Source organism: Drosophila innubila (assembly GCF_004354385.1).
Source record: "Drosophila innubila isolate TH190305 chromosome 2R unlocalized genomic scaffold, UK_Dinn_1.0 1_C_2R, whole genome shotgun sequence".
Lineage (NCBI taxonomy): Eukaryota > Metazoa > Arthropoda > Insecta > Diptera > Drosophilidae > Drosophila > Drosophila innubila.
In genome coordinates this window covers 7,573,262-7,593,745 of record NW_022995374.1, presented here as the reverse complement: position 1 = coordinate 7,593,745, position 20,484 = coordinate 7,573,262, and the positions used below count along the sequence as shown (strand labels likewise).

At 37.1% G+C, this 20,484-nt stretch overlaps 1 protein-coding gene across 1 annotated transcript in view; it reads left to right on the top strand.

The window, feature by feature from the left end:
- LOC117785950 overlaps positions 1-20,484 on the top strand; it is a 55,180-nt gene that overhangs the window by 29,089 nt on the left and 5,607 nt on the right. Inside the window, exons 5-11 of the mRNA XM_034624241.1 lie at positions 7,252-7,381; positions 8,050-8,327; positions 9,027-9,131; positions 16,309-16,451; positions 17,470-17,525; positions 18,798-18,924; positions 19,891-20,055. Of these exons, the coding sequence (XP_034480132.1) occupies positions 7,252-7,381; positions 8,050-8,327; positions 9,027-9,131; positions 16,309-16,451; positions 17,470-17,525; positions 18,798-18,924; positions 19,891-20,055 (1,004 nt within the window). The remainder of the gene's footprint in view (positions 1-7,251; positions 7,382-8,049; positions 8,328-9,026; positions 9,132-16,308; positions 16,452-17,469; positions 17,526-18,797; positions 18,925-19,890; positions 20,056-20,484) is intronic.

Sequence of the window (20,484 nt, the reverse complement as noted above, 5' to 3'; positions counted from 1 at the left end):
CCCGCACAACAAGCCGTCAATCATCCATCCATCAAGCAAAAGCGTAATCATAATTTTTCTGCTCGCCAGACATAAAATACTTACAGCCCAAAAGCAACCAAATGGCCTGTGCCATTTGCTGATAAATAAAGCATTTTGGGCCAAAGCCAACTATAGCCGAGCTTGATTAATGCTAATTACGCCAAATGTCAGACTAACACACAGTCTGTCTGCCACATTTTGTTTAAACAAATTAACCAAAAGGTCGAACGGCAGATGCAACCAAATCGAAAGACCAACCTGGCTTTGATCTTAAATAACGTATCAGAGATAATAAACATGAAGTACCTGCAACTGAAATACTACCGCATTAAAATGAATAAGTGTCTAAGCTGAGCAAACACAACATTTGGCACAAATTACTCCCATTTTCCACACAAATGAAATGAATTTACCAAAAATAAAGAAACAAATATATTTTAAATTTTCATGTAAATATAGTATTATATTTATGAATTTATATAGCGTCAACTAAAGGGTTAATCTAATTGAAAGACGCTTTTCAGAATACTATTTTTAAAAATCTTCTCTATTATTTAAATTGTATGTATGAGTATACTGAGTTCAATTTTAGATCTACAGAGATGCTTTAGTGTATTAACCTTCGACTTTTTAGCCACATTTAGGTCTTCCTTTTAAGTCAAAAAACGAAAGATCCGCCTTCGCCTTAAAATTAACTCTGTAAATTGCCCTTTGCATTCACTTTGACATTTGGCGCGATCAACGTTAAAGATCAAAATATGTACATTTGAGCATTTATGCCATTTGATCAAACAGCAACAACCATAAATACTAACAACAGTAAATACTGCCAAGTGAATCCACAGGCAGCACAATTATTAGGTAGCTGAAGCGACAGCACGTTGCCATTTTGGACACGGGCTTCAGCATTTTGGGCAACTCTATTAGAAACGCGTACATCAGCATCACTGTTAGGTAGAAGACTTTTGGCAGCAAACTAGTTTTTTTTTTTGTTTTTCATCTGTTAACTGGCCAAGTGAGCTTCTTCATCGTCACCTTACTAACAAATTGTTTACTTGCTGCCTGCCGATGCAGCCTTGATATTTACACAGAGTTGAACTAGTGTTGTCTGTGCTGTGTGTGTTGTTGTTCAACAATTTCTAAGTATATTTAAGTATCGTGTGTGCTTATACGTAGACTGGCTGGCCACTGCTTTGATTTGCATCGGCAATGCCAACTGACGGTGCTAAAATCAGTTAAATTTATGTTATTTGCTCTTTTTTGGCCGAAGCGTCATCGGCACCGGCGCGTTCGTTGCATCTCATTTCAAACGACGACGACATTTATAACTTATTCGATTTTATAGTCGTAGCTTCAACTTTATATAGATTTCAAAAAAATTTATTATCAATCACTTAATTGCATTTAATTGATTTTTACACAAAAGTTGCATCGCAAATTAAAGCGTTTCCATAACTTTAAGGTTTAGCTTGTAAAACATTTTCATCTAATGAGTTAAGTAATTCAAACCAGACGTCATATTTCCTACATCATACCATTAATTTTTTTGCTGAAATCTATACAACAATTTGCAAATTTCACCACATAACGTATCATACTCTTGAGCGAATATATGTATATTATAGATGTATATAGATTTGGCAAATGCAAATTTAGTTGCTCAAGTCTTTTGGTTTCGAGTTTGGTCAGTTGCCAGCAGTTGTTTTAACAAAACTGAAACAAAATTGATCCGACATAACGACAAGCGCATTGCCAGCTGTTGCTCGACAACAACAACCACTTGCAGATCGCTTGCAGTCACAAACTGTTTAGCACGCGCTATAGAAAATCACACCTAAACGGTCAGAGCAACATGTTGTTGTTGTTGTTGCAGTTGCGGTTGGCAGCAAGATCAGCTCCTAGCAATCTTTACGCATGCACAAAGGATTAGCCGCTATTCGTGCCACAGTCTTTTTCAATTATACACCACATATGCGGGGCACACACACACACACACACACACACACACACACTGCACTTGTATTATTTAATCAATTTGGGGCAATGTGGCGCGCCAATTTCCTCATGAAAAATGATTTTTAATTGCCTTAAACCAAAAAATATGTGGGGACTGCAACAATTTGATAACAACGTTCACCCGCTTCAAGTGTCACTGTACAGCATATTGCATTTTAATAACGCTGCCGTCTTTCAGTATCGGTTACGTGAATATCCCCATAGATCGCATTAGGCGATTATCAGCAGCTGCAATTGTATGCATTTTTCAGTTACCAAATTTCACACTCGCAATGGGGAAAGTCACTTAGAGCTTAACTGAATTTAAGCTGCGGCTAATAGCAATTAAACAACTTTTAATTAACTTGTGACGACTCTCATTAGAGGCAATTGCTCAAGAGTGTTGGCATAGATGCCGCCCAAAAGTAGCAACAACAACAACAGCAACAACAACAGCCTTGGGAGACCTTCACTTGAACTGTGGGTAAGTGCAAGGATAACTGCAGCCAGTTGAGTTGACTTGACTTGATTTAACTTTGGCTGACATTGACATGCAACTTCATTAAGAGTCTATGTCTGTCTGTGCCACCAACTGTCCCCTCTTGTTGTTGCTGCTGCTGCTGTTTGTCATGCGAAGTTATTGGAGCGGCAACTATAAAGCGCACTTTGACTTGCCCCGTTCGCATTGAACTTGTTGCCACAGCAGCAGCAACAATAGCAACAACAACAACAGCAACAGTTTTATCGGCCAACGCACAAGACCACATACAAAGTCATATATTTATGTACGTGTATGTATAACAAATTATGCCAAAAAGTGAGGCAAGTGCGTTAAGCATCTAGCAGATACATTTTGCCAAACAAGCGATTGAGCAAATTAATTTTGATTGCTTTTGATTGCATTTTGGCTTAGAACGTCAGCCGTGCGGTGTGGGCCATGTTCTTGTTCTTCGGCTGACCATGGGCGGTGTCTGTTGTCGTTGTTTTATAAATATTCATTGATCACACACACACAGTTACTTGGAGTTGCAATTGCAGATACAGATACAGATACTCTATCACTGCCTGAAGGTGGGTTCAGTTGATACTTTTTGTTCTCTTTTTTCTTAACGAGCTGCGCTATGTAAACAAACTGTTAACACTGTTGGGGCTGTGGCAGTTGTTGCTGTTGTCATTCTGGTGCTTGTTGTTGTTCTCCTTATTATTGTTGTTGCTGCTGAAGTTGGCTTAGTTTATGACTACATGCAGTTGAATTGAACAGCAGCGATCTTAAGCGCCGATTAGATTTAACCTTGACCAAGATGATAACAACAACAACAAAATCCAAATAACAACACACACACACACAAATACACCTCACGACTTAAAAGAACAACAGCCATAAATGCTCTAATTAAAACTGCTCGACGGTCAGATAACCTGTAACTCACCTACATATGTAGAGTATTTTCATATCTCTCAATGTATCTATCTTCATACATACGATACATAAATACTGCACTCTGATCTTCATTCATTGATTCTCAAATAACTTTTATAACCAATAAGAAATAATAGCTTATAAAATCAGAATTCATTAAAAATTCAATTTGTAGAAATCCAAATTGAAACAAGATTGAGATACACTTAAGACAAGGCATTCCAATTTTTATATAAGAATTTTAACGGTTTTTTCTGTAAAGCTTCTGTGTTTATTAATAAATCGTGATGAAATTTTCAGGGTTGAACGCTTAGAACGATAAAATACATTTTAAATTATTTATTGAACTTTAATAATTCTTTGAGAATGTCTTTAAACTCTACTTAAGATATCTAAATAAAAAATCACCACTAATTTGCTTAAATTAATATTTATTTGCTTTGAGCAACAATTTAAGAATATTCAAGCTGCAATTCAGTTCTTTGTGAAGTCATCTTTATTAAGACGGTGGCAATTGTTGCTAATAGCAACACCAATGACAACAACAACAACAATATCGCACAGCAGCAATGCTCAACACTTAAATGACAATCATTGAACCTGCTGCTTCTTCTTCTTCCCCTCAAACCACTGTCCATGTGTTCGTGTCATGAATTTGCACAAATTATGCTAATTTCCAATATTACAAACCACAAAATAATTTTTTTTCTTTTGGTTTTAGTTTCTATTGTTGTTGTTGTTGTTTTTGCTGTGTGGTGTCTGCCAATTTTCGTTATTTGCACATTGAACGTCGATGCTTTTGGGCTTTTGTCAGCAAAGTCGAGAAAAAAATCTGCTTAAAACAAACATCAGAAGGTGTTAATTTTGATTGTAAGTTAATTTTGATGGTCTTGCTTAAAGTGTGTGTGTGTGTGTTTCAGTTCAGCGAACTTTGTGGCGGGGGCAGATTGTGTTAAATTATGCAATGCAGCGACGTTAACTGGGCAAACAATGGTCCTAAAATAACTTGAAAAGGTTGAAAATATCTTGCAAATGTTGATGATGTGCGCTTTAATTTGTGCGAAATGAAAAAGCAATTAAAGTGGATTAATAAGCGAGCAATAGACAAAGCCAAATATCATTATCATCGCATCACAAATCCATCAAAGCATTGACAATTGATTTTTATCAACGAGGCGTGGCTCGATTCGGATCGTATCGGTTTTTTTTGGCCACAATGCAAAAGACGTTAGCGGCAAGTTGTGGGGCGTTGTATGTGCAGGTGCCACTTTGGTGGCTTGTCTAACTGAAAGACAGACAGACAGACAGACAGTCAGAGTCGAGGAGACAGACAATTGCACTCAGTGGCTGTGTGTGAAAGGCTGAGTCTGCGGTCTGGCATGATCTGGGATTGCGTTTTGAACTAAAACCATGTAATAAATAACGGCGCCTGTCTAACCAAGTCGCAACACAGCCGCCAACTGGCAACAGGCAACTGAACAACTGGGCAACAAGATATAACAATCATGTTGTGGGTGATTACATAAACTAGACAAGTAGACAACTTCATTTCAAGTGTCCGAAAAAGTCGCAAATGCTGCGTGATTTGAAAGCAATTTGCTGTTTTCCTTGTTGCAAGATCTCCACATAATTGGCACGTGCAGCACAACGCACATTTTCAATTTAATTATTTAATAAATAAATGCCTATTAGTTTAACACCTATTTCAAGACTTTCAATAAATCTTTTTGGTAATTTATTAATTGCAATTTTAAGTCGCGAGACAATTTCCAAATTACAACTTGTTGCGTTTCACAAACGTTGCATAACAGTTGTCGGGCAAAGAACTAGGCTCAGCAGTCTTAAAGAAACAAATAAGAGCTAAATAAATTAACAAAAACAACAACAAAAAATAAGCAAAAGAAATAAATAAATACATAAAAAATTGCCACGGCACACGCCCAAAATGTTTTGGCTGGTTTTCTAGCTAAAACCAAATGTTGTTGCAATGCCAGACAGTTGTTGCATGTTGTTGTGGCTTAAAAGGCGGAACACACTTGCATATGCTTACGTATGTCAATAACAAAAAAATCAAAATTAAAATTGAAACTGAATAAAGATAAGAGAAATCGCTGCGACTATTTGGCGTCTGTTGCATTCCCACAAGGTCCGAGAGCTTGGCTTAAACTGATTCCAATAAATGGTAAATACTCGTATTAGAGAAAAGCCCTTTTCATTTTATAGCTGTATGTGCATTCAGCTGTGCGAATGCGAAACAAGCTTTCAAGTTGAATGCCAATTTCAACGAGTTTATCTGACACATTAATCATACGCACTGTGCGCCGTTATCTCAATACACACACATAAGCATTTAAATGTCACAAGCGCAAATCGCAAGCACTTGCTCATAATTCAAATACCCATCGCCATAGACGACTCTGCAGCTGGATTGCATTCAATTGGCGAAACGCACTTTGCAATTTTCAATACACGGCATTGAAGTTGGCTTCAAGTTTTAGCCAAAGTCGCCGTCGTTGTTGCCTGGCATGTCATCAATGGCAATTTGTTGCGGATTTTGCTGGCAATTTGTTTATGGCCTAAAATTATTTGTTGGTTTGGCATTTTCCAAGCGGACATTGAACTGTTGCCTGTTGTCTCATATCTATCCGAATTTTGATTGGCATTCGACTGAAGAATGCTCACTCAAGTGCCAAGTTCTAAACATGCTTAACAATTGGCATCCATCAATAAAATAAACTGCGTCATCTAACAAAACTTATAAACAAATCATTATAAATCAAATTTAATTATGGCCACTGAGTCAGATTTCCTTTCGTGTTTCGGGCACATTAATAAAATATACTTCAAACAATCTGTTGTAATTTATATTTAATATTTTAATTATAGCATAGAGTTGCAACTCTCGAGCGTGTCCAACATTTAATTAGCCCAACTCGCCTCAGGGGGCAATTCTCGAGTGGGTGCCTCGATTCTCTTGGTCCACAGTCAATCCTCAACATTTTGTTTAATAAATTGAGATTTAAAACTTCAATTGGCAGTATTTTAACACATGTTAAATGATTTGCTTTCAATTAGCTAACCTTTCTCAAGGTCTTTTCTTCACTATTTCATATATTTTTTTTATGTTGCTAATTATTGCAATTACAGAGGCGATAAAAACAGTATAACAACAATATCGACTATATGCTAACAAAATCGAACGCCCAAGAAACATTTTTATCTAGATCAAGAGATTTGCATAAATTGTACAGCTATGCAAATTGCAGCTAATTTTTATGACTGCTGCGCCAGGTTGCCCAGCTCATTCAGTCAACTCGAAGATATATTACAAATGCATTTAATAAACAAATGTATTAAATTATTAATATGCCTGCATTACCATTTCTGAGAGCTGATACTGAAACAAAAAAAAAAACAAAAAACAGTTGCGTAGGCATTTGTATGTTAAATAGCTGCCAGTTAACAGTAATTGCTCATAACAGTCGTGTGTTATGTTAAGTAACAGTATTTGATAATAACAACCTTGTGCTGTGTTAAGAAGAAATTTAACCTGCTATATATATTTTATTTAAAATAAATTAATTTATTAAAAAGATCTTTTATGCAATTTAACAAAATTTATTTTTTTTAAATCACTCAATAACAAAATTAACGGCTGGTTTTTTACCTTAAAAAGTTTTACACCGTGAATATCTGATATAGAAAAGATGTTCAACTTGATTAGTACCTACCTCATAAATGATTAGTTGCCATATATTATGACTTACCTTTATTCATTAACTAACAACGAATTTCCCACTCAATCTGTTTTACAGGAGGGCAGCATTGGTCACGATCTGGTCATTAAACCCTTGCCACATGAGTTGAGTAACAACAAGGAACAGGCCCAGCATATTGTCTACAAACGCGAAGCATCAGCCACCGATGACCAGCTGAGTGATTTCGGTAAGTTATCTTCAAACATGACCCGCAATACATAAGAGTTGCATAAGTTCTACTGAAGACTTTAAGTTGATGGCATCTATTATTCTTGCCTAGCATAATTCTATCTTTGGCTTGTCTGACATTGATCCTCGATTCATTGTTCATTTCGGCACTTATCTTCAGATGCATCTACAGCATGTGCCCATCTTAAGTAATGGGAACATTGAACTAGAAACCACCTCTCTAAGCTGTCTAGCATAAATCTGCCTGTCTCCGGGCCATTCATTCAGAGAGAGATCGACGTGCATATGATTAGCATTTCCTGTTGGGTTTTTGCGGCTCTTGCCAAGAGTTCAATGCGAGGCTTGAACTTTCGATGTCTCTGTCCTTCGCTGGATGCATTTACCTTTGCGGTTGTCTGTTCGTGGTGGCGCCAAAATACCAACCAGTAAAATTTTACTTGCACTATAAAAACGGTTATTTTATGGATGGTATTTCGGCATTTTGATGCAAAAAAAAAAAACCATTTCGCAACAGCTTTTTGGGGGCTGCCATTTAATGAGCGAAAAATTATATTAAATACAGTTAAACGAGCAGCTACCTGACTTGCTTGACCATAATAAAGAGATTGCATTTTATTTTTCGTGTGATTCATTTGCCTTCTTTCCCTGCTCCTCTGCCTCTTTCAGCCTTTATGGAGCCCGATGACTTGCTGGCTAGCGAGAAACTTGAACGCCTGCAGCGCCATCAGCGTCGACGTCGCCGCAGCAGCGGCAACAGCCCGGATTTCGAAGATCTCAACGATGAGGATGAGGGTGCTCTGGACACTGAAGCGGAGGCATCTGAACCCCAAACCTCCGAGTCGCGTGTGCGTCCCAGACGCCAGGCCCCATATGTCATCTATCCTGAGGTCTTGGTGATAGTCGACTATGATGGTTATCGTCTTCATGGCGGCGACAATCTACAGGTGCGTGCAAAGAAGTTGTCAACAGATTGCGATTGTCAGTTTGTGACTGTCAAAAGTTTGTACACTCCCAAAACCCTGTCTGGAGATTTGTAAAAGTTGTTTCGGTGATTTTAAAGCTTGATAGAAGGGAACGTGTGCTCATACATAAAAGTCACGGTATACATATTAATTGGCCAAAAGGCAAAAAGAACGACAGCTGAATCTACGCGTAGACAGTCCGATAAACCCACGAAGAATACAAGAAATAAGCGGAGACAATCAAAATGGATTTAGTTTTCAATTTGTCCGTATTAGTTGATTCTTGTCTGAGTTTGCTACACTCAAGAAAACGATTGGTCTCTAAAATCAAGAATATTTGTCTTATTGTTTAAGTAAGACAACTTTAAGTAAGGAAGAAATACAAAAAACTTACAATTAAGATGTTCTTTCTATATTTTGAAGAACTTTTGATTCTCGACGTAATTTATGATCGAAAATTCAGACAAAAATCCTAGCTTTGCACCTTTTTTGATCAGTGTTCTGGCTCTAAGCCTCGTCGCAGCACACCGTCTTATTATGCACATAACTCACGGAAGATTTATTGTGCTGCCTGAGCTGGGTGCGATCGGCTTAGATGAAAGTCTGACAGAGCTGCACCAGCAGTTGATTCTGACAAATGTGGCTAGAAATTCTATCTTTTGCTCTTCTTCTTCTACACAGGTCAAACGGTATTTCATCTCATTCTGGAACGGCGTCGATCTGCGTTATCGTCTGCTAAAGGGACCCAGAATACGCATCAGCATAGCTGGCATTATAATCTCACGGGTAAGTACCTAACAATTCTAATTTCAATTCAGTTAACGCTTGGTTAGGTCTTACTAATTGAGTAATCCATTTGTTGGCTCAACTTTGACCCACCGCCAAAGGGGACAATTGCAAATTGGAGCAGCTGCCGACCGCGGGCAAGCAAAAAAAAAGTCAAATATCACGATTTAGTAGGCAAGACAAACAGAAAAAGAAGCAGATAGATGGAGAAGCAGAGAAGGAGAGGCAGGCAACATGCAACAACGCATGCGCTTCGAATACAATTCGTTAGAAAAAATGTGAACAATCAATTTGGCTATTTGCCTGGGCCATAAACCAAGCTCAGCTACAAATTTTAACAAGTTTTTTTTGTTAGAAACGAAATGCTCGTGCCAGCAGAAAAGCAAAAATACAAACGAAAAGCAAAAAACATTGCTAAATGCTGAAGGAATTAGCAAACTTTGTGGCACGCAAACAAAAACTTAGGCAACGAACTTGGCGTTGTATTGGACTTCAAATCGAAGGGGAAATATATCGATTGGCTTGAAGTAATCAGCCAATCTTTGATGATTTGTGCTTGAGCATTATAGATCCTGTAGCTGTCACGTCAGCGCCTACCCCGCTCCTCTACCATCTTTCTGCCCCTTGCAAATGATGCGTTGCATAACGTGACCATAAAACACTTTGACAACATTATTACACATTGCCCGCTAGACTTTCTCACACAAGTCACAGTTCAGGAAGCCATTTGTCGTCGCCACAAGAGGGACAAAGAGGGAGACTCAGAGAGAGTGAGGGAGAGAGAGAGAGAGAGCGAGGCAGAGAGAAGCGTCTGGCTGGCAACTGGCGACCCATTGGTACATGCGCCTGGAAAGTAGTAAATTGGCGCAGATTTTTTGTTTTTCTGACTGTTTTTTTTTCTTTTTGTGGCTGGCACCTGTTGGTGGCTATACCGCAAAACGGCTGCACTCCACAAGTTGCATGAAGCGGCAGCCCACACGACGACGGGTTACCCTAAGTACGTCAATTGGTTTTCGCTGACGCCAAACACACACATGTGTACAACAAAAAAATTGTTTTAGACAGCATAAATAATGCAGCAGCAGTTGCAGTCGTTGTTTTTGTTGTTGTTGTTGTTGTTGTAGCTGCGTTGGCTGCAGTTATATAATTTAATAGGCTGCTGCTGAGACGAAGCTCGGTTGAGACTCAGATTTTTGCCCGAAATTCACACAGCGACTTCCTCTTCTATGCCCACATGTATGAGATATGTATGTTTGTGTGTAATTGACACACACAGATACGAATCCATTTACACCGGCTGCATCCGTCGTTAAACGTTTGCTAGGCACAGATACTCACACAAACTCTACTAATTAATGTTGAAATATATTTCGCTGGCCATAAACTACAAATCCAAATGCGAATTAATGACACACACACACACAGAAATCTTAACATGCTCGACTTGGCCAAGTAATTACTCAGAATTTGCAAAGGGGCTACAAATTATACGATATTGCATATCCGATAAGCCGATGAAGTCTGTTTGCAAATATGCAATCGCTTAATGGAATTGAAAACAAAGTCACGCATTGCCTCACTTGAAAAAGAGGCAAGTGCGAGGAGGGGGATCTATTAATAATAAATATTAAAGTTTGACATATTAAGTGTCTTGTGAGATTACGATAAGATTTGGCATTAATTTCAAGGTGGCCTTTTGTCGACCGACCTGATCATAATAGGAACAAGAAGTTATTGATTTTTCTTTTTGATTCTCCGTTTATTTTTACATACATTTCAACATATCATTCTGTTATCGATGGTATTCTGAATTCAGCAGAAATTAATTTCCCCTTATTACCTTTTCGACAACTTCAAACTACCATAACTTTGTCAAATCTTAACCGATTTCCTTGCGGAATGTCAATTTTTTCATTATTTGGCCTCTATTTTGATTCTGCATCAAAATTGAAAAATTGAATTTTTTCTCATTACTGTCCATTTTTTTCATACTTACCCCTTAACAATTTTTTGAAAACTTCAAACTATCATAACTTTGTCAAATCTTAACCGATTTCCTTGCGGAATGTCAATTTTTTCATTATTTGGCCTCTATTTTGATTCTGCATCAAAATTGGAAAATTAAATTTTTCTCATCAGTGTTCATTTTTTTCCATACTTACCCCTTAACAATTTTTTGAAAACTTCAAACTATCATAACTTTGTCAAATCTTAACCAATTTCCTTGCGGAATGTCAATTTTTTCATTATTTGGCCTCTATTTTGTTTCTGCATCATAATTGGAAAATTAAATTTTTTTCAAACACTGTTCGTTTTTTTGTATTTTTCAATAACTTAAAACTATTGTTCACTAAATTGTTGAGAGTTTCGATTTAGTTAAATGTGCCATGGTGTACACTGTACGCTGAAACAGCTTCATCAATCATTATATTCATTCCATTTCTTTGTGCTATCATCCGTGGGCAATCATAATCATTAAAAAGCCAACACTGTCTGAAAACAGAATACTACTAAACGTGATAGCTAAATAAATTCGCGTGGGCAGTTGATGTTGTTCTGGGCTACCGTTGAACTTTTATCTGTGACACTTAATTAACATTTTAATTAATTGCGGGCAACTTTCCGTTAGAATTGAGTTACACCTGCTGAGTGCCTCGTTTGCTTTCCTCCCTTCCCTGCCACATGGAAACAAGCTGCAAACGACAGACAGACAGTTGTACAACGTGTCGAACGTTGCGCTTGCGCCACAAGCATTTTTCAATACGACGCAACGTTGCGAATACGCAATTTATTATGTGCGTGTCGAAAAAAACATGTATGTGCATCTGTGTGTGTGTGTGTGTGTGTGTGTGAATATATGTACATTTAATATGCCAGTAAATTGTAATTTGAGAGCTGCGTACTAACTGGGCTCACAGTCGATTAGAATTTCAGTTTAGCCATAAATTGAAGTTTGATGCATTATTAAACATTTTCAACTCGAAACTAGGTTGACTTATTGTTGTACACCTCCGGAAGAGGGGGTGCAGAGAGGAGAAGGGGGTGTGGCAGTGCAGCCTTGCAACAATTTAGAGTTACGCATTTTAGCAGCTACTTTGCGAGTGTTTTGTTAAAACAAGAATCGATTAATTGCGTTAAATGAAAACAGAAAACTGAAAACTGAACTCAAACAAATGTTGAGAGTTGCAGTTAAGTAATTCTGCTGGTTATTTGTCAGTGTCTGATTAATTTATGTGAACAATAATAAATTGAACGAAGTGTCCTTGGTCGACCAATCTCTGACAATCATGCGTATTTCAATGGCTAAAAGAAAGTGTTGCAATCATTATTTAAGAATTTGTTTTTAACAAAGTGCATGACTTGGTTATATCGAGCACATTTGAAGCTGCCAATCAACAATCTCCACTCAAGTCTTATCTGCATGGGTTTATCAATTGCCACGGAAATGCCAAGTAATGCAAATTGCCACACCCAGACCAGATCCAGACCCCAAAAAAAAACAACACACACATACCACACATGCAAAAGAATTACTTTTGGCTCTTTCATATTTGCAAATGTCATAACGAATTCCTGGGCTAACGAAGCTTGGAATTCAGGTAGCTGCTAGGCGTAGGCCAGCTGTTGTCCCCAGGCCAAATTGTATATATTAATATATGTGCAGTTACTCAACTAATTTATTTAACAACATACAAAAAATCACAAATTGGTATTACATACTTAAAAGTAGTTTAACCCAATTAACATGTAATAAAATAATACACAATTTAAAACGTTTTAAAAAATTTAATTTGTTTATTTGAAAATTTGTCAAAACAATTACTTGACCAACTGTATATGGTTTATGTAGTGTACTGCATAGACAGTAGCTGGAAATGCAAGTGCCAGAAATAATCGTATATAAATCGCATGGCAAAAAGGAAAAGCATATGGCCCAAAGACTTGACCCAAAGGCAACAGGCAACAAACAACAAAAAGCTAAAACCGACAGCACCGTGGGTGGTGTCCGAAAGTGGCCACCGCCTCTCGAATGTCGCCTGTCGCCCAATCCCAAAACCCAAAACCCAATTCCAAAAGCTGTGTGGGCGCAGCTTGGCACAATACAAAAGTCAAATCGTATGTCATTGCAGTGGAAGTTGGTTATTGGAGCTGGAACTGGAACTGAAGCAGAAGTTGGACTTGCAGTTGGTTGGGTGGGTGGATTTGGTTTCGTTTGCTAAACTGCAGCCAGTCGCATATTTTAGTGCGCATTTCGAAATGATAGAAATTTAAGCAACTGCCACGATTGCGGCTGGCTTGACAGTTTGCCAGTTTGCCAAGATTTATGCGCCCTGTAAATTAAATTAAATTATTAAGTCAAAAAAGCCAAAAACGCAAGAGTGTGCATTTAATTACGCACAAAAGCCGCATTGCAAAACTGAGGCAACTTAAATAAAAGTAAACACAAATGAAACAAAACCAAACAGCACTAAAACTACATACACATTTTATTAAATTTGTTTTTTTTTTTTGTTTTTTGTTATTTGGGAAAGGCAAACCGGTCTCCCAGTTGCCAGCCTGGTTACATTTTAGGTACTGCTCGTACTCTCAGACTCTCGTACTCGTAATCGCTCATGGCGAGGCGCCCAGAGCTCGCAACGGGTCGTATGTGTAATATTTCTAATGGCCGACGCCATACAAATTAGATTACTTGACAAATTACTTGTGTTTCAACTAGCGCAAAAAGTCATACTCGTGCAAAAAGATACTCAAGTATCTTGCAGATGCAAAAGGCAGTCAGACGTAATTGTGTAACTGCCGGGTCAAGTCCTGCCTGATCCTTCAAATGCACTTCTCACACTCACTCACTCTCTTTCGGACTCTGTGGGTGGTCTAGTTGAGTCTGGGAATTTTATGGCAATTATATAACAACTTTAACTCGAGTCAAGTCAACAATTGAGGCAGTAGTTAGTGGAGAGGCCTTCAGTGTCTTTAGGCTGCACTATTAATTCACAATTAATCCAATCTTAAGATCTGATTATAAGCATAATTCGGCAATTCCCAGCAGCAATTTGTGCTTTGCCTTTCTTAAAGCAGTTTGACAAGGTCGCCGACGGAACATTTAAAATTCTTTATAGTTTTTTTCCATCAAATATTTTCGAGCTTGAGTTTGAGTTGGAGACGTGCTCGCACTCACAATTGATCAATATGTCAAATTGTCCATTAATTTTGTGTGTGCCGCAGTCGAAATCCAAATCAAAATCAAAGTCAAACGAAGATGAAGATGAAGTCAAAGTAGAACCAACTATTTAAAAGTGCCACTTGGCGGCATTTAAATGAAATGGAAGTCTCGTCTGATTGAAACTCAGCCACAGCAAGAATAATTGTACAGTGGGGCAATAACTGAATAGTTTTCTTTAAATACCAATTGTTACTTGCATATGATAATATTTAGATTTATTTTGACTGCAGTTCATAAATGTCGCATTTTAATGTCGATCGACATGCTCGACGAATAAGCGCAGTCAGAATGCAGGCAATGTACAAGTATCTCAGAGATACATTTGTAGCTGCAATTGTCAAATGACTGCAAATCAAAGTTGCAGCTGAAAGTTTATTCTCTGGATAAAGTGACACCTCTACACTGATAAAAGGAAATGTTCTAAAATCTAGATATTGGTCTCAAAACTAAGAAATTTTAACCAGAGCGCCACGGGAACACTAATGGCTTCAAATAAAATATGACATATTTATACTTTCCTAACAATTTAAGATTTTTATTTTTTTCTTCTTTATTCTTAGTATTAGTAATATGGTCTTAAAATGGTCTTATTTTAAGAACAAAATATTTAAATTGAATGTTCTGGATTTTAGAAGTTGTTCTTTTTTTCAGTGTAGTGGCTTTTATCACCTGCACTTTGGTTCAAGTGTCGAACGGGTTCTAAATATTTATAAGAATGTGCGAGTGCGAGTGTGAGTGTGAGGTATTAACATATTGATTAGCCTAGGGCTTGACATGATTGACAATTGTGTTATAATAATTTATGTAGCTGTCACGTCAAACACACAGAGCGAGAGGGAAAGAGAGAGTGGGTTAAAGAGGGGGATAGAAGAGGGGGGATAAACCGCCCCTAAGTCACGATAATTGTGGCATGAAAGTTGCCTTGGGATGCAGCAGCCGCAATGCAGCAATTACAATTATGCAACGCACAAGATACGCTACACGACTTTGACTTTGCTGAGTCGACCACTTGCCCCACCGGCGACATCATTTCCATTTGGATTTGCAACTACAGTGGCGTCTCATCGCATCGCATCGCATCGCCTCGTTGTTTTTATCGGATCAGACTCACAGCACGTTTTTCACGTTCACTTGTTTCCGTTTGGCTTACAGATTCCGCCATACTCCACTTACTTAAATATCTCTTCCCCCCCTCTGTTTTATGCCCCTCTTCCTTCTTCTTTGCTGGTGCAACTGCAACTGCAGCTCTGTTGCTGCCTACGCCAAAAGTGTTGGACATTTTCAAACTCTGAGTGGGCCATAAATTTTGTGATTTTCCATTTGTTTTATTGTCTTTTTGTTTATATGTTGTTTGTCGTTTGTCGTTTGTTGCTTGCTGTTTGCTGCTTTGTTGTCTGTTTGTCAAAAGCTAAGACGGTTGCATAATAATCTCAATGCATACGTCTGTTTATCGGGCGATAGTTTTCATTAAAGGTTAGAGACCTCCAACAAATATCCAACTTCATTTGCCAATATGACCTATTGAACTCTTAACATCATTAGCTAAAGGTTAAGGCGAGGCGTGAAGATTAGTCCTACTATTTCAACTACACAGAAAAAAATATTCGTGCTTCCAGAATAAAGTTTAGGAATATTCAATATTTTGATCATCGGTGTTATTAAAAAAGTTTTGTATTTTAGATTTGTTGTAGCATTTTAAAGTATTTTTCAATATAAATAAATTATAAAATAAACTTAATCCAAAGGCAAAATCAACCTGATTGAAGAAATGAAACAGAATTTTTTCAGAATATTAATAACATATACGAGTATGTTAAAAATCAATAAATTTTTGAAAAGGTTGTAAATACTTCTTTCTGTTTTTTTTTAAGTTTTGCACTTTTTTTGTTCGGTTTGTCACATTGAATGCGACTATATTTATATTAAGCAATTCTAAACTTCTTCTTCCGCTTTCAGGGTCGCGATGCCACGCCCTATTTGGAACGTAACCGTGTGGGCCGAGATGCTATTGATTCTGCCGCCGCCCTAACCGACATGGGCAAGTATCTGTTCCGGGAGCGTCGTCTGCCCGTCTATGACATTGCCGTGGCCATCACCAAGTGAGTAGTTGATACGAATGACACCTTGTTAAGGTGTATTTTTTGTTTTTTTGCAGATTCAACAGCAGCAATGTTTTGATAACAGTCTCCTTCTCGACCCGTTCTCACACTCTTTCTCTATTCTATATCTTTCTCTATACTACATTTCCTAACTGAAATTGATTTCTAAATATAATGTATACTTATGCGCAGGTATGATATGTGTCGCAGGCGTAAAGGCGGCCGTTGCACCAAAGGCACAGCGGGTAAAAGCAAATAAAAACCAACAAATTAAATACAAAAATAATTATTAATCATTAAAAAAGCTATAAGAAAGATTACACACATATATACACACTTACAAACAAATGTCATTTGGTTAGTTGCAATAGTTTCTCGCAATTTGCACTAGAAACATTTAACAAAATATGCCTAAAATTGCGTGTGGGTCTCAACAAACACATTTACACATACAACACACACACACACACACTTAGATACAAATTTTAGTTAAAGCGAAACTTTATTTTCATCTAATTTTATGAGTTTATCGGGTTCCATAAACCGGTTGAGTATTTTATACTATAGTTAGTTAGTATTTATGCCTAATGGTTGCTGATTTAATGCCTAAGTTAATTCTTTTACTTAATCATTTGTGTTGTGACATTGCTACTTAAACATGGTATAATTTAGTTAGCTGTATTTATTTTGATAATGTTCAGATTTTCAGTCGTGTTGCTAGTATTTTCTTCATTTATTTACAGTTTATTTATAGTTGTTATATTTTACTGTTTATCTAGTTTCTCCAATCTATACTCTCTATTTTATTATTTTACAAATGTTTTCTGTCCCAAACTCAATGCTGTGCTGCTCCAACTACAAACTCTTCTTATCGATCACAAAATGAAAAGAAAAACAACAAATAATCAATAATCAATTGAATTTAATGTACATACAAGCTTGTCTACATACGTATACATATGTACGATATCGAATCCAAACTCAATTCTACGCATTTTTGAACCATTTTCGCCCGCAGACTTGATATGTGCCGTCGCACCTCCGCATATGGTGAATGTAATCGCGGTACCGCAGGTAAAATCACAATAACAACCACAACAACAACAACAACAATTTGTTTGCTGACAGTGTACAAATAAATGCGAAAAAAAAGACATAACATTAAAGGCGGCAACCGCCAAAACCGAACTGAACCGAACCAAACCAAACCCAAAGCGTCGCTCCATCATCTAAAAACAGACCTATAAAAAACTCAAGCCAATTTAATTGAATTTCATGCACGTCTCTTTGTCTCCTGTTTGTGTACTATTTTTTTCCTTTCTATGTTTATATTCTCCACTGTACTCACTTTTTAAAGTGAACTTCTTAATTTATGTGTTTTGTGTCGCACGCGTTTTGTACAGCAACAACAACTACAAAGGAATCTGTGCGCATGCGTCTTTCGACTTCGAAAAAATGGATTTCGAAAAGCAGATGCAGAAGACTGCAATGCTGCTGCAACTGTAAACTTCTGCCTCTCTCTCTTCCTCTCTCTCTGTTGTATGATATGTGTTCTCTTTTCCTCTATTTGTGCGTGTTTTACGCTTAACTTTTGTGTGATCAATTTTCAAGTGTTGCTCTACTTTATTGACCACTGTGCATGTCTACAGTGACTGCCACGCATCTATTGTGATATACATTTTATTTTATTTGCTTTAATTTCTAGGAATTGCTAACTTGTGTGAAGATTGAATAGAAAATATTGAAAAAGCTGTTTGTACAATATTCGCTCCAGTAAAAATCTTTTAAGATATTAAGTATATTAAATTTACTTATAAAGATTTAAATTTATAATATAAGTTTGCTTTTAAAAATTATCTGGTATTGTCTTTACATTATTTGGTGTTTGGTATGACTTAACTTAATCTAAGAATTGTCACTAAATTTCATCTGAATTAAACTTAACCCTGCCACAACTTGTGGCTTAACTCTTGACACATTATGAGCTCTCATGGGAAAAAGACACTTGCCACATCATGCACACAACTCAACTCAACTTAACTCAAGTAACGGCACATGCCGTATCTTAAAGATACGTACATACATTACAAAGACAGTTATTATATAAAAGATAAACGGCGTTTAGGCCATATCGAAATTTGAAAGTAAAGACAAATTGCAAAAGCCGCGACTTTTATTTTTCATTTAATAACTGCGACAACAAGTAGCGACAACTACCACTAGTACTAGTACTACAACTACTAGTATATATACTAACTATCGTCTAGTTGAAATTGTCAACTTCCTGTTGGCAGACCAAACTAATTGCCTAATTTTCTGTTTTCGCCATACGAATGTGGCCCACAGGCTTTGCCTACGTTGGCGGCGCCTGCGTGGTTAACAAGCGACTGGAGAAGGTGAACAGCGTGGCCATCATCGAAGACACCGGCGGCTTCAGCGGCATCATTGTGGCCGCCCACGAAGTGGGACATTTGTAAGTACCTAGGATAGGTTCATTTCATTGATCATACGCGGAACTTGGCTTGCTTGTGTACGCTAGCGGAGGGTATTCTAATTTTGTCGCAAAATATGTAACTCATCAACGCAGACGCCATAAAATATATATATTCTAAGTCTGAACGACGTGCTAATTCGAAAATCAACCTTTTGTATTGAAAATTGTTTAGTTTTTTGAGATGAGTCAACCAATCTTATATGATTTGATGTTGTCTTACATATTCCGAACGAATTCTGCTAAAATCTGGTTACCTGATCATACAACTGTCATAGAAAGTTTCTGATAGGAAAGATGAGTCGAAATTTAACCTTTAGTATATGAAAAACTTTTTTTATATATGAGATATCTTAACTAATCTCACATAACATTTTTTTTGTCTGGTCCTATACATCCTGACTTAATTTGACTTCAAATCTGTTTAAGATATCTGATAGCTGCCATGGAAATCATCGGCCAAAACTCAACGTTATATTTAAAAAACTTTTTATAATATCTTAACCAATCTTTAAGATCATGGTTTTGGTATTATACGTTCACAAAAATTTGTCTGTAATCGGACTATATAATAAAGCTATTACATGAATGATCAGGCGAAAGCTTAATACAAATACTGCAAGGGTATCAAGTCTTCGGTGTCTCATAGACAACCTTTCTTTCTTAATATATTTTTCTGTCACTTCCACAACATTTGTTTAAACCAAATGCATTCATGTTGTACTTATAAAAACAAAACAAAAAATAAATAAAAACTTTATTAATTTCCGGCGCACGACTTTAAACTGGAGTTGAAAACTCGTTTGCATTTCCGTTTGACATCATTCGGCGTGCAATTAATCAATTAACATTTTGCTGATATTTCTCGCAACTCAATCAAGACTCACTGTAACTGCAACACCTCTATCCCCCCCTTCCCCACTTCTCACGCCTTGCCACATTTTACAGATTGGGAGCCGTGCATGATGGCTCACCACCGCCCAGCTACCTTGGCGGACCGGGAGCTCAGCGTTGTCGCTGGGAGGATGGCTATATCATGTCCGATTTGCGTCACACGGAACGCGGTTTCCGCTGGTCAGCCTGCACCGTGCAGAGCTTCCACCATTTCCTCAAGTGAGTACACTTTTATATTTCATTTCTTTTTTTCATCCAATCGGTTTAAATTTATTTAGCTACAAAATTTATTTAAATTTTTAAATCAAATTAAATTTTCCAGAGTACTTTTTTCGATTCCCTTTAATTTACCAAAATTTGCAAATACCAACTTCAATCAGTCATAACTTTGTCAAAACTTAAGCGATTTTCAAGCGGAATGTCATTTTGATCATGATTTGGCCCCTAAATTCATTCTGCATTTAAATTTTATTAACTTTTAAAAAAAAATTATTTTTTACTAAAATTCGATTTTGATGCTAAGGGTACCCCCTTTGGATTTTTGAAAATTGAAAATTTTAAATCTAAATTTTTCAATTTTAATCAACTCCTTATATCATAATTAGTATAAAACATCACTTAAAACTTAATTCTGAGACGTTTCATTTT